Genomic DNA, 15,467 nt, shown 5'->3' with positions numbered 1-15,467 from the left:
TGTGAGCGTTTCAGTTGTGTGTGTGTGTGTGTGTGTGAGTGAGTGTTTCAGTTGTGTGTGAGCGTTTCAGTTGTGTGTGTGAGAGTGTGTGTGTGAGAGCGTTTCAGTTGTGTGTGTGAGCGTTTCAGTTGTGTGTGTGAGCGTTTCAGTTGTGTGTGTGAGAGCGTTGTAGTTGTGTGTGTGTGAGCGTTTCAGTTGTGTGTGTGAGCGTTTCAGTTGTGTGTGAGCGTTTCAGTTGTGTGTGTGTGTGTGTGTGTGTGTGTGTGTGTGAGCGTTTCAGTTGTGTGTGTGTGTGAGCGTTTCAGTTGTGTGTGAGCGTTTCAGTTGTGTGTGTGTGAGCGTTGTGTGTGTGTGAGCGTTTCAGTTGTGTGTGTGTGAGCGTTTCAGTTGTGTGTGTGTGAGCGTTTCAGTTGTGTGTGTGTGTGTGTGAGCGTTTCAGTTGTGTGTGTGTGAGCGTTACAGTTGTGTGTGTGTGAGCGTTTCAGTTGTGTGTGTGAGAGCGTTTCAGTTGTGTGTGTGTGAGCGTTTCAGTTGTGTGTGTGAGCGTTTCAGTTGTGTGTGTGAGCGTTTCAGTTGTGTGAGCGTTTCAGTTGTGTGTGTGTGTGTGTGTGTGAGCGTTTCAGTTGTGTGTGTGTGTGTGTGAGCGTTTCAGTTGTGTGTGTGTGAGCGTTTCAGTTGTGTGTGAGCGTTTCAGTTGTGTGTGTGTGAGCGTTTCAGTTGTGTGTGTGTGTGAGCGTTTCAGTTGTGTGTGTGTGTGTGAGCGTTTCAGTTGTGTGTGTGTGTGAGCGTTTCAGTTGTGTGTGAGCGTTTCAGTTGTGTGTGTGTGAGCGTTTCAGTTGTGTGTGTGAGAGAGTTTCAGTTGTGTGTGTGAGAGTGTGTGTGTGAGAGCGTTTCAGTTGTGTGTGTGAGCGTTTCAGTTGTGTGTGTGAGCGTTTCAGTTGTGTGTGTGAGCGTTTCAGTTGTGTGTGTGTGAGCGTTTCATTTGTGTGTGTGAGCGTTTCAGTTGTGTGTGTGTGAGCGTTTCATTTGTGTGTGTGAGCGTTTCAGTTGTGTGTGAGCGTTTCAGTTGTGTGTGTGTGTGTGTGTGTGTGTGTGTGTGTGAGCGTTTCAGTTGTGTGTGTGTGTGAGCGTTTCAGTTGTGTGTGTGTGTGTGAGCGTTTCAGTTGTGTGTGAGCGTTTCAGTTGTGTGTGTGTGAGCGTTTCAGTTGTGTGTGTGTGTGTGAGCGTTTCAGTTGTGTGTGTGTGTGTGTGTGTGAGCGTTTCAGTTGTGTGTGAGCGTTTCAGTTGTGTGTGTGTGAGCGTTTCAGTTGTGTGTGTGAGAGTGTGTGTGTGAGAGCGTTTCAGTTGTGTGTGTGAGCGTTTCAGTTGTGTGTGTGAGCGTTTCAGTTGTGTGTGTGAGAGCGTTTTAGTTGTGTGTGTGTGAGCGTTTCAGTTGTGTGTGTGAGCGTTTCAGTTGTGTGTGTGTGAGCGTTTCAGTTGTGTGTGTGAGCGTTTCAGTTGTGTGTGTGTGAGCGTTTCAGTTGTGTGTGTGTGTGTGTGTGTGTGTGTGTGAGCGTTTCAGTTGTGTGTGTGAGCGTTTCAGTTGTGTGTGTGTGTGAGCGTTTCAGTTGTGTGTGTGTGTGAGCGTTTCAGTTGTGTGTGTGTGTGTGTGTGAGCGTTTCAGTTGTGTGTGTGAGCATTTCAGTTGTGTGTGAGCGTTTCAGTTGTGTGTGTGTGAGCGTTTCAGTTGTGTGTGTGAGAGTGTGTGTGTGAGAGCGTTTCAGTTGTGTGTGTGAGCGTTTCAGTTGTGTGTGTGAGCGTTTCAGTTGTGTGTGTGTGAGCGTTTCAGTTGTGTGTGTGAGCGTTTCAGTTGTGTGTGTGTGAGCGTTTCAGTTGTGTGTGTGAGCGTTTCAGTTGTGTGTGTGAGCGTTTCAGTTGTGTGTGTGTGTGTGTGTGTGTGAGCGTTTCAGTTGTGTGTGTGTGTGAGCGTTTCAGTTGTGTGTGTGTGTGAGCGTTTCAGTTGTGTGTGTGTGTGTGTGTGTGAGCGTTTCAGTTGTGTGTGTGTGTGTGAGCGTTTCAGTTGTGTGTGAGCGTTTCAGTTGTGTGTGTGTGAGCGTTTCAGTTGTGTGTGTGAGAGTGTGTGTGTGAGAGCGTTTCAGTTGTGTGTGTGAGCGTTTCAGTTGTGTGTGTGAGCGTTTCAGTTGTGTGTGTGTGAGCGTTTCAGTTGTGTGTGTGAGCGTTTCAGTTGTGTGTGTGTGAGCGTTTCAGTTGTGTGTGTGAGCGTTTCAGTTGTGTGTGTGTGAGCGTTTCAGTTGTGTGTGTGTGTGTGTGAGCGTTTCAGTTGTGTGTGTGTGAGCGTTTCAGTTGTGTGTGTGTGTGTGAGCGTTTCAGTTGTGTGTGTGTGTGTGTGTGAGTGTTTCAGTTGTGTGTGTGAGAGTGTGTGTGTGAGAGCGTTTCAGTTGTGTGTGTGAGCGTTTCAGTTGTGTGTGTGAGCGTTTCAGTTGTGTGTGTGTGAGCGTTTCAGTTGTGTGTGTGTGTGTGTGTGTGTGTGTGTGAGCGTTTCAGTTGTGTGTGTGTGTGAGCGTTTCAGTTGTGTGTGTGTGTGAGCGTTTCAGTTGTGTGTGTGTGTGTGAGCGTTTCAGTTGTGTGTGAGCGTTTCAGTTGTGTGTGTGTGAGCGTTTCAGTTGTGTGTGTGTGTGTGAGCGTTTCAGTTGTGTGTGTGTGTGTGTGTGAGCGTTTCAGTTGTGTGTGAGCGTTTCAGTTGTGTGTGTGTGAGCGTTTCAGTTGTGTGTGTGAGAGTGTGTGTGTGAGAGCGTTTCAGTTGTGTGTGTGAGCGTTTCAGTTGTGTGTGTGAGCGTTTCAGTTGTGTGTGTGAGAGCGTTTTAGTTGTGTGTGTGTGAGCGTTTCAGTTGTGTGTGTGAGCGTTTCAGTTGTGTGTGTGTGAGCGTTTCAGTTGTGTGTGTGAGCGTTTCAGTTGTGTGTGTGTGAGCGTTTCAGTTGTGTGTGTGTGTGTGTGTGTGTGTGTGTGTGTGTGTGAGCGTTTCAGTTGTGTGTGTGAGCGTTTCAGTTGTGTGTGTGTGTGAGCGTTTCAGTTGTGTGTGTGTGTGTGTGTGAGCGTTTCAGTTGTGTGTGTGAGCATTTCAGTTGTGTGTGAGCGTTTCAGTTGTGTGTGTGTGAGCGTTTCAGTTGTGTGTGTGAGAGTGTGTGTGTGAGAGCGTTTCAGTTGTGTGTGTGAGCGTTTCAGTTGTGTGTGTGAGCGTTTCAGTTGTGTGTGTGTGAGCGTTTCAGTTGTGTGTGTGAGCGTTTCAGTTGTGTGTGTGTGAGCGTTTCAGTTGTGTGTGTGTGAGCGTTTCAGTTGTGTGTGTGTGTGTGTGTGTGTGAGCGTTTCAGTTGTGTGTGTGTGTGAGCGTTTCAGTTGTGTGTGTGTGTGAGCGTTTCAGTTGTGTGTGTGTGTGTGTGTGTGAGCGTTTCAGTTGTGTGTGTGTGTGTGTGTGAGCGTTTCAGTTGTGTGTGAGCGTTTCAGTTGTGTGTGTGTGAGCGTTTCAGTTGTGTGTGTGAGAGTGTGTGTGTGAGAGCGTTTCAGTTGTGTGTGTGAGCGTTTCAGTTGTGTGTGTGAGCGTTTCAGTTGTGTGTGTGTGAGCGTTTCAGTTGTGTGTGTGAGCGTTTCAGTTGTGTGTGTGTGAGCGTTTCAGTTGTGTGTGTGAGCGTTTCAGTTGTGTGTGTGTGAGCGTTTCAGTTGTGTGTGTGTGTGTGTGTGTGAGCGTTTCAGTTGTGTGTGTGTGAGCGTTTCAGTTGTGTGTGTGTGTGTGAGCGTTTCAGTTGTGTGTGTGTGTGTGTGTGTGAGTGAGTGTTTCAGTTGTGTGTGAGCGTTTCAGTTGTGTGTGTGAGAGTGTGTGTGTGAGAGCGTTTCAGTTGTGTGTGTGAGCGTTTCAGTTGTGTGTGTGAGCGTTTCAGTTGTGTGTGTGAGAGCGTTGTAGTTGTGTGTGTGTGAGCGTTTCAGTTGTGTGTGTGAGCGTTTCAGTTGTGTGTGTGTATGGGGTGAGATTTCGGTCACAATTCTGCGCGCGCAAGATCACATTTTGAGCGTGCAAAAGGGCATTTCGCACGCGCGTGAACTGAGTTTTGCGGAGAAATGTTCGTCTCGCAGATAAGAAAATATTGCGAGCGAACGAAAATCAATTTTGCATTTAAAATAAGTATTTGGATGTGCGCGGACGTTCTCTTTCGCGTGTGCAAAGTTTCACTTTCTTGCTCCTTTCATACCAGCCGTGAGCGCTCTCTAAGCGCAGACAGCTCGCTTGCTCAACACAACCCAGCGTTACAATATGCCATAATTCCAGCCAATCAGAGATAAGACTGCTAAATTCTGATTGGCTGGCTTGAAAACCAATCACAAGACTCCCTGCATCACCGACTGCGGAAGAGAACTAGTGCAGTTGAGTTTATTATTTATGAAAAATATTCAAAAACTTCAGTGTAATTCAATGTATTGTTGGCAAATTCAGTTCACACATCACTGCTGTCCTGATGGTTATACTACAAGACTTATTTTGTATAAATATCGTTTTGCGTATTTTTTACGATTATTATTTATGAAAAATATTCAAAAACTTCACTGTAATTCACTGGCAAATTCAGTTCACACATCACTGCTGTCCTGAAGGTTATACAACAACACTTATTTTGATAAAATATATATTTTAAATTGTATATAATTGTACTCTAAATGTATAATTTTTATGATTTTTATGAAAAATATTCAATAACTTTACTGTAATTCACTGTATTGTTGCCAAATTCAGTTCACACATCACTGCTGTCCTGATAGTTATACTACAAGACTTATTTTGAAAAAAAAAAAAAAAAAAAAATTAAGTTGTAAATACAATTGTAAATTTATGATTTTTTTTAATGATTTTTATGAAAATATTCAATAACTTTGGACATCAGTGATGTGTGAACTTAATTTGGCAACAATACAGTGAATTACAGTTATGTTATTGAATATTTTTCATAAAAATCATAATTATACATTTACAATTGTATATACAAATTAAAATATATATTTTTCCCTAAAATAAGTGTTGTATAACCATCAGGACAGCAGCGATGTGTGAACTGAATTTGGCAACAATACAGCGAATTACAGTGAAGTTATTGAATATGTTTCATAAAAATCATAATAATTCTACATTTACAATTGTATATACAATTTAGAATATATATTTTGCCTATAAGTGTTGTAGTATAACCATCAGGACAGCAGTGATATGTGAACTGAATTTGGCAACAATACAGTAAATTAGAATATTTTTCATAAAAATCATAAAAAATCATAAATGTACAATTGTATATACAACTTAAAATATATTTTCCCCAAAATAAGTCTTGTAGTATAACTATCAGGACAGCAGTGATGTGTGAACTGAATTTGGCAACAATACAGTGAATTACAGTTATGTTATTGAATATTTTTCATAAAAATCATAATAATTATACATTTACAATTGTATATATAATTTAAAATATATATTTTTCCCAAAATAAGTGTTGTAGTATAACCATCAGGACATCAGTGATGTGTCAACTGAATTTGCCAACAATACAGCGAATTACATTGACTTTTTTTAAATATTTTTCATAAATAATAATCATAAAAAATACGCAAAACAATATTTATACAAAATAAGTCTTGTAGTATAACCATCAGGACAGCGGTGATGTGTGAACTGAAATTGCCAACAATACAGTGAATTACAGTGAAGTTTTTGAATATTTTTCATAAATAATAAACTCAACTGCACTAGTTCTCTTCCGCAGTCGGTAATGCAGGGAGTCTTGTGATTGGTTTTCAAGCCAGCCAATCAGAATTTAGCAGTCTTATCTCTGATTGGCTGGAATTATGGCATATTGTAACGCTGGGTTGTGTTGAGCAAGCGAGCTGTCTGCGCTTAGAGAGCGCTCACGGCTGGTATGAAAGGAGCAAGAAAGTGAAACTTTGCACACGCGAAAGAGAACGTCCGCGCACATCCAAATACTTATTTTAAATGCAAAATTGATTTTCGTTCGCTCGCAATATTTTCTTATCTGCGAGACGAACATTTCTCCGCAAAACTCAGTTCACGCGCGTGCGAAATGCCATTTTGCACGCTCAAAATGTGATCGTGCGCGCGCAGAATTCTGACTGAAATCTAACCCCATATGTGTGTGAGCGTTTCAGTTGTGTGTGTGAGCGTTTCAGTTGTGTGTGTGTGTGTGTGTGTGTGTGTGAGCGTTTCAGTTGTGTGTGTGTGTGAGCGTTTCAGTTGTGTGTGTGTGTGAGCGTTTCAGTTGTGTGTGTGTGTGTGTGTGAGCGTTTCAGTTGTGTGTGTGTGTGTGTGTGTGAGCGTTTCAGTTGTGTGTGAGCGTTTCAGTTGTGTGTGTGTGAGCGTTTCAGTTGTGTGTGTGAGAGTGTGTGTGTGAGAGCGTTTCAGTTGTGTGTGTGAGCGTTTCAGTTGTGTGTGTGAGCGTTTCAGTTGTGTGTGTGTGAGCGTTTCAGTTGTGTGTGTGTGTGTGTGTGTGTGTGTGTGAGCGTTTCAGTTGTGTGTGTGTGTGAGCGTTTCAGTTGTGTGTGTGTGTGAGCGTTTCATTATAGTGTGAATGAATTTGGTTTGTATGTGAGAATTCTGAACAACGTACACACACACACAAACACTCTCACATACACGTATACATATGAGAGGAAATGGTAATTAATTCTGAATAATGTCCCGACCCGTACACACACACACACACTCTCACTCTCTCACAAACACACACACGCGCGCTCAAACAAACACACACTTACACATGCACATTCACAATCTCTCACATGCATACACACACATAGACACTTGCACGCACATATGGACACACACACACACACACACTCACACAAACTCTCTGTCAGACACAAACACCCTGTTAGACAGACACACACACACTGACACATTCTCACAGATAAACTCTCACAGACACACACACACACACACACAATCCTAAATGAACGAGTCACACACACACACACACACACACACAATCCTAAATGAACGAGTCAGACACACACACACACACACACACACACACAATCCTAAATGAACGAGTCAGATCTGAAATGAAGACTCAAGATAGAAAGTTTCTGTAATTCACTGATGTGTGTTTTCTCTCCATCAGATTCTCATCGCCTCACTCTGGATCTGAACACTGTGAATAAACTTCTCCGTCTGTCTGAGGAGAACAGAGTGATTACTGGCACTTGCACAGAGCGTCAGCCGTATCCTGATCATCCAGACAGATTTGATGAATATAATCCTCAGGTGTTGTGTAGAGAGAGTGTGTGTGGACGCTGTTACTGGGAGATTGAGTGGAGTGGGAGTGTGTTTATATCAGTGTCATATAAGAGCATCAGCAGGAAGGGATGGGGTGATGAGTGTGGGTTTGGATATAATGATCAGTCCTGGAGTTTGTTCTGCACTCCATCCAGATACTCATTCAGACACAATAACATAGAGACTGAACTCCCTGTAAAGCCCATCAGCTGGAGAACAGGAGTGAGGAGAACAGGAGTGTGTGTGGATCACAGTGCAGGAACTCTGTCCTTCTACAGCGTCTCTGACACACTGAGCCTCATACACACAGTCCAGACCACATTCACACACACACTCTATCCTGGGTTTGGGGTTTGGTCTGGATCAGTGAAACTGTGTTGATGAATGAGAATAGACTGATGAGAGACTCTACCCATAATGCTTTGAGCTCATGATAAATCAGTAACAGTGAGATGTTCTAGAGTCTCTTATTGTCTCTTCATTACATTAATAACACAGCTGAACTTCTGTCAGTGAAATGAAGAGAAACACACAATGATACACAGAGAAGAGAGAGGAAATATGAGACACAATGAGACTCACTGAAACATGTCTGGATGATACGAGCAAAACTAGACTTTCAACTCTAAACTCAGTTTAAGACATTCAGAGATGTTTTATCTGAACTTCTCGATCTGTTCAGAACATGATTCACACACACACACACACACACACACACACACACACACACACACACACACACACACAGAAATCGATCAGTTTATGAAAGAGAAGGGCCGACCTCTTCATGAACTGAGTGACCCTCTGTGGCTGGCCGACCTGGCATTTTTAGTTGATCTTACTCATCATCTCAATACACTGAACAAGAACCTACAAGGCAAAGATCAGCTGGTGCCACATCTGTATGCGCACATTAAAGCCTTCTGTGTAAAGCTCCGCCTGTTTGAGACACAACTACGAAGCTTTAATGCTGCACACTTCCCTGGGCTGTCTGAAATCAAGTGTGCTTTTCCAGAGGCCGACCTTTCTGCTAAAAAGGAGAAATATGTGTCTGTGATTGTATCCCTCATGACAGAATTCAACCAGCGTTTCCAAGATTTTTCTGTCATTGAAAAACAAATCAAGCTGTTCTCGACCCCTTTCCTGGTGGATGCAGAAGAAGTGGAAGAGAGTCTGCAGTTAGAACTGATTGAAATGCAATGTGATGATTCTCTGAAGAGTCAACATCAGCTTCTCTCCCTTCCTGACTTCTATCAGAGGTTGGATAGTGCCAAGTTTCCTCTGATGAGACGCCACGCAAAAAGAATGATGAGCCTGTTCGGCTCAACATACATATGTGAACAAACATTTTCTCTGTTAAATCAGAACAAAAGCAGACTGAGAACCAGAATGGCTGATAGCCATCTCTGTGAAGTCCTTCGTGTCTCAACCACCAAACTTTCTCCTGACATGTCAGCCATCCTTCAATCCAAAGGACAGCATCACTGCTCCCACTGAGTGCAGTGTTTTTCACATTATACTGTAGAGTTAGAAATAGGCTACAGTACACACTGTTACGACCCCCTGTGCCAACTGCAGTCCTGTCGTTCCAGTGCACGGGCAGGGTTGGGCTTTCAGTTCCAGTTATTAACCTGACTCTTTGCAAACACACACAACTGACATTGCATTTAATTATAAACAGTTTTTTTTTAAAAACCTAAACTGTTTGTTTGTGTTCCTTTTTATGTTGAGACCTTGAGTAACAAGCCAGGTACATTAATACAGTACAGTACAATACAGTATTCATGTGTCAATATGTCACCTCTAGTGTGTGGCCCGGCCCTTTGTTTATTTTTCTGTATTTGGCCCTCACTAAAAAAAGTTTGGACACCCCTGACTTAGACAGTCTCCTCTGATATCAGATCACTGTAAACTGTAATATGGACTCATGTATTTTCTGTAAAGCTGCTGTGAAATGATGTGTATTGTGAAAAACGCTGTACAAATTGAATTAAACGAGTTTTATCTTCTAAATCTGTTACTTCTTCCACACACAGTTTCACACTGTCACACTCTCACACACATGGACTCTTGGGCTGCGTCCCAAACCGCATACTCAATGAGGAGGGACTTCATTTCAATAAGTACTTACTGAATGAGCGCTAAAAGAGTCGGTACTATATAGCCAGATCTCGTTCAGTGTGAATGCGATCCGGACAGGGGCGGAGTGGGACCAAAAAATCTACCGGGAAATTTCGTAGACCACCGGCCCTCGGTGGTAAAAAAAAAAAAAAAAAAAAAAAAACCTTTGCTAAAAAATATAGCAGTGAATGAGAGAATATTAAATAGATTTTTTTTGTTCCTCTATAGTTTTTTCACAACTTTCTAAAAGAGTAAAAAAATTGCGAGAGATGGATAACGGCAGTCAGAAGAACTCAGAAGAGAGAAATATAAGTCACTTTGTCATCACTCCCACAGACGCAGCATTAGAAACCCTCACAGCAGCATTAACTCGTTTTTTTTTGTAATTTTATTAAAGTTAATATAATATAAAATAGTGTTAAATGTAAATACATATTTTTTTCAATTGAAAATATTAAAAAAAACTTTCCAGGATTTATGCGGATGATGACCGTTAAAACGTGTCATCATCACCCTGTTGAAAAGGGTCTATGGCATTTTCACGGTGACACGACACCTTGCTCGTTAGCTTCTGCTAGTGTTAACATAATCTGTATACACTTAACATAGCAGCAGCAGCAGCCAAGGGAGGTTACTCGTTTTAAAACTAGGAAATCTGCCACTAGTAGCCTAGATAGTCACTCAATAGTAAACTTTTTATTTGTCTCATATTTACCACTGCTACTTTCAAATTACACAAGCTTTTGGCTGGCTGGCTGCATAGCTGGTGCTAATTCCCATCTGTGCCTAGCTTTAGCCGCTTTTCCACCGAAATTACCCGGAACAATTTGTCCCAGGAACTTTTTTCCCAGGAACCTTTTTTGCCCCAGACCGGTTGCTTTCTGCGTTTACACCGCGGTCTAAAGTACCGGGAAGGTAAACTGTGCGCAACTGCTCCTCCCAGTCTGCGACGGACAGTAATCAGTTTTGAGCGCCACATTTATAAGTTTGGAGGAGATTCAAACTGTGTTGCAGTTATTGGTTTACTAACGAGGTAATTAACATAACAAAATAGACGAGCACTGATACTAAAGCGTGTTCAGAAAGCTTGTATGCGTATAAAATTAAGACAAGGTACGTTGTGAGATGACTGGGAATAACGCGCAAAAATTTCCTTTTGCGTAAATACTCTTAAAAAAAGCCTGAACCCCGTCTATCAATCATAAATAGTGACAGTCTTGTAAATAGTTGTTTGTTACACCTCAATGCGCTATTTCAATCCTGTTATAGTAAATTTGTAACATGGTTTGCCTTGCAATAGATGACAATGTGTAAACATAATGACTTAATATTAAAAGCTGTGGCATAAAAGAGACGAGCACTGATAAAGCGTGTTCAGAGCTCGTAATGCTAACGTTAGATATAAAATTGTATGTTATCAGCTATTGCGGACATTGGCCGTGAGATGGCTGTGACGAACGCGCAGAAAGTTTCCTCTTCCACAAATACCCAAATAATAAAGCCTGAAACTCGTCGCCAGTCCCCCAGTTTTTTTTATTAAATTCCATATTTGCAGACAGACAACTTTACTGCATGAAGCCACTTTTTAAAAGGGAGGTTAAAAATAAAGAAAATGCTGCGTGGAGTCATCCAACCAAAATGCGGCGTGAACACAACCAATCAGCTTGTGCAGCGCACAAGTCCCACCCCTGAAAGTTCCTGAACTTTGAAAAAGTACTACCTCGTGAGCAGGGACTATCGGAGGGGGAAATATTTACCCGGAACTTCATTTAGACCCTGGTTCCTGCGGTGTAAACACATCGAGTACCAGCCCAAAGTTCCTAGTTCCTGGGGAAAGTTCCTGCGGTGGAAACGCGGCTATAATCTGTATACACTTAACATAGCAGCAGCAGCAGCCAAGGGAGGTTACTCGTTTTAAAACTAGGAAATCTGCCACTAGTAGCCTAGATAGTCACTCAATAGTAAACTTTTTATTTGTCTCATATTTACCACTGCTACTTTCAAATTACACAAGCTTTTGGCTGGCTGGCTGCATAGCTGGTGCTAATTCCCATCTGTGCCTAGCTTTGACAACATGTGCTTCAGTTTATTTCACCTGTAGTATCTTTGCTTGTTGATGCCCGGAACATGTCTGTTATTTTGGAGCATTTCACTGCCTCCTCCTCCATAATTTTTGAGTCTGACCTTCTCAGCGCCAGATTTTTTAACGCTTGTGCTGAGGGGTGCTAGATCATTGACGGGGGAGCTGCGCAGTTATACAAATAATAATTGAGCAAAACTTGGCCACTAAATATTTAATATTCAATTATTTTAATGATCACAATTAAAGTTTTAATTTTATTAAATTGAACAAGCGCAACATTCAGCATTCAATCAAATATTCTAAAAGATGTAGGCTATTAGTAGCTTATTAATAAGGTTATTTCAACATAATATTTCGTTATTTCAACATTTATGTGCGTGCAACAAGCAAGATGTGCATTTGTAAATCCGGTAACGCGTGCATTGATTTTTAGTAATAAATTAGTGTTTTCTGACAGTGTCGGGTGTCGGCTGCAAAGATGAAGTTGACGATCGCCATATATAGTGAACGCGCCTAGAGAAATGCATGATTACGTAATCAGAGAGTAGGCAAGCCTTTTTCTTTTCGTTTTGAATTATTTCGTTTAAAGTTATTTCAAGCTTTGTGTATTTGATGTGTTTCGCATGTCTGTGTGAGGCATACACTGAGTTTCGTTAAAGGGATAGTTCACTTTGAAATAAATTTTTGATATGTTTTAGCTTACCTCAAGGGCATCCAAGATGTAGGTGTCTTTGTTTCCGCAGTAGTTTCAATTTTGATATTTTTAGGTCAAACCGTTCTTGTCTGTCAGTCATAATGCAGGTCTGTGGTCACTGTCTCAAAACACAAGCACAGAGTCCAAATTAAAACAATTCCCCATCGTCCAAATGAAACAATTCCCCATCATAAGTACACATTGATGGCCTAAGACACGAAACGAGCGGTTTGTGTGAGAAAACGAACAGTATTTATATCGTTTTTAGCTCTTGAAAACAGCACACCGTCCAAATGATCTGACGGCGCGGGCAGTTATAGATGTATGTCGCCTTGGCTATTGCAGTTCATTGGAACAAAACCGTAGCAAAGCGACATCTAGTGTATATATCTATGCGGGTATAGATGTATACACTAGATGTCGCCTTCGCTACTGCAGTTCATTGGAACGAAACCGTAGCCAATGCGACATCTATGTATACATCTATAGCCGCCCGCGCCGTCAGACCATTTGGACGTGTGCTGTTTTCAAGAGCTAAAAACGATATAAATACTGTTCGTTTTCTCACACAAACCGCTCGTTTCGTGTCTTAGGCCATCAGTGTGTACTTATGATGGGGAATTGTTTCATTTGGACGATGGGGAATTGTTTTAATTTGGACTATGTGCTTGTGTTTTGAGACCGTGACCATAGACCTGCATTATATGACTGACAGACAAGAACGGATTGACCTAAAAATATCAAAATTGAAACTACTGTGGAAAAAAAGACACCTACATCTTGGATGCCCTTGAGGTAAGCTAAAACATATCAAAAATTTATTTCAAAGTGAACTATCCCTTTAACTTAGTTCGGATGAGATGCGCTCAGTTAACGTGCAATGCAATTGACCGCGCGGGCGCCTCCATGATTAGGCTATATTGTCTGTTTGTTATATTTGCTTATTATTATTTAAAAAATGATTAAAATTAAGATACAATTTATACAAAACGAAATTCACTTTAATGAAAGGTTTTCTACAAAACAAAACTGAATGAAATGGTCAAAATCATGTCTGTCTGACCCTCTGTCTCTTGATAGGCATCATATCTTATTCGTGCTGTTCACTTTTCATAAATAAACATAAATGGAAAAGAAATGACATTATATATTTTAACAAATATGAAACTAAATGCGCTTATTTAATGGCTACAATAGGCCTACAGACTCTCTATTTGTGCAAATTGCTGCACATTCATTTAATTCTGAATTTTGCACAAGTTGAAAGGCGTTTGTTCAAATCAAGTTCACGGATAATTGTGCGTGCATTTATTAATCATTATGATACTAAAATCATAAAAATGCTATGTAGCCTACTAAAAATCAGATGAGCCCAGAATATGAACGCAACGTTTAATTACACGTTAAGCAATTTCCTCCCATAGAAAACCATTAGGCCTAAGAACGCTTAATGTAGGCTAGCTTAATGCAGATTAGAATGCCCCCTTATTATGTCGAAATAACGACTTATTATGTCGAAATAACGAGAAATTATGTTGAAATAACGTCTTAATATCTCGAAATAACAAGATAAGTTTTCTTTTTTGCCTTTCCATCATTTAACTCACTCTTACGGACGTTAGACTTCCAAGACGTGACGAGGAAAAAGAGGTGTTCGGCGGCTTTTTACATCAAAGGCCGACCCGATTTTGGGAGGGGCCGCTCACTGACCCCCCTATGTTTTTGAAAATCCTATAGACATGGTTGGACCTGCCGAACGGGTTGAGCACTTTTATATACTGTGTTGAGCAGAGAGGCTGCACAGTTTGACCAGCGAGAAGCGGCCGCACATCAGGCCGCCAGACGGGTGTTGCTAAAATAACTCGCAATGTATAACTATTATCAGACCGGCCCTCCGCGGCCTCAAAACACTACCGGCCCACCGGGAAAAGTCCCGACTCTCCCGATTGCCACTCCGCCCCTGGATCCGGACATCATGTGACCTATGACGTTATCTTCTTCTTCTTCTTCTTCTTCTTCTTCTTCTTCTTCTTCTTCTTGTTATGGAGGCAGAATTGTCTCAAATATAATTCACACAAAACACTTATTTTGGGTAAAAATGTATTTTAAATTGTATATACAATTGTAAATGTATATTCTTTATGATTTTTGTGTATGTGAGAGGAAAAGTACAAGTTGTCATGTGGTTTCCAGCATTTATCATGTTATTATTATAGTTGTAGTCAGGGATGTGTTTAAGTAACCCAAAAGTTACTTTACCCGAAGTACCAAGAAGATTTTTAGCTTACTGTGATTTTGAAAATGTACATTTCTGAAATACATAACTTAGACAGTTTCCTCTGATAACAGACTCTAGATTGTAATATGCACTCATGTATTTTCTGTAAAGCTGCCTTGAAACGATGTGTATTGTGAAAAACACTGTACAAATAAATGTGAATTGAATTAAAAGAGTTTTATCTTCTAAATCTGTTACTTCTTCCACACACAGTTTCACACATCTTCAATCATAAACCACATTTATAAGGTGTAATTTCAACAATATTGTGTTCGATCTCTGTATCAGAAAACACAACAGTGAGGAAAACATTATTGTGAATAAAAGTCTTATTTGTGCTTATATTCAAGATTTACCATTAGCTTTTATTTTACGTTGTTTACTTTTGATATTATTATTACAACTACTATTAATAATATTTTATGTAACATTATTAGTAATAGTGGCATTTTATGAATTCATTTATTTATTTTTATGATTAGATTTATTTTCTGGTTTTGTATATATTTTTTTCAGCACCAAAAAAAAAAAAAATATATATATGTAAGGGATAATATTATGCCTGACGAGGTGTCCATTAACAGGTTGCTTCCGCGAAGTCCATTAATTTCTGTTAATGGACACCTCGAAGGGCATTATCCCGCTTATACCATGGTCACTTACGAAAGAAAGAAATATTTAATCAATTAATAATACTTTAATGTGTTTTAGAGTAAAAATCGTGAGGGTTTTTATTTATTAAGTCGAGCGCACTATTTAATATCTCCTGTATACAGGCGTTGCCAAGCAACGTGGCCACAGCGACCCGACCGCAGCAGTTGATCAGTGAGTTTGAGCCAGCGCAATCATTTAGAACTGTCATCAATGGACACCCTGCAGCCAATCAGAATCGAGTATTCACCCAGACCATGGTATATATATATATATATATATATATATATATATATATATATATATATATATATA

At 40.7% G+C, this 15,467-nt stretch overlaps 1 protein-coding gene across 1 annotated transcript in view; it reads left to right on the top strand.

Annotated features, from left to right (window-relative positions):
• The window catches only part of LOC308689938 (protein NLRC3-like), a gene marked incomplete at its 5' end in the record, with an annotated part of 165,217 nt that extends 157,436 nt beyond the window's left edge, over window positions 1–7,781 (top strand). Inside the window, one exon of the mRNA XM_081364063.1 lies at window positions 7,171–7,781. Coding sequence (XP_081220189.1) covers window positions 7,171–7,706 — 536 coding nt within the window. The 3' untranslated portion in view covers window positions 7,707–7,781. The remainder of the gene's footprint in view (window positions 1–7,170) is intronic.
• Between the last annotated feature and the right edge of the window lie 7,686 nt (window positions 7,782–15,467).

This window comes from Scardinius erythrophthalmus, assembly GCF_964197995.2.
Source record: "Scardinius erythrophthalmus genome assembly, chromosome: 4".
NCBI lineage: Eukaryota > Metazoa > Chordata > Actinopteri > Cypriniformes > Leuciscidae > Scardinius > Scardinius erythrophthalmus.
This window is presented reverse-complemented; position numbering and strand designations above follow the sequence as displayed.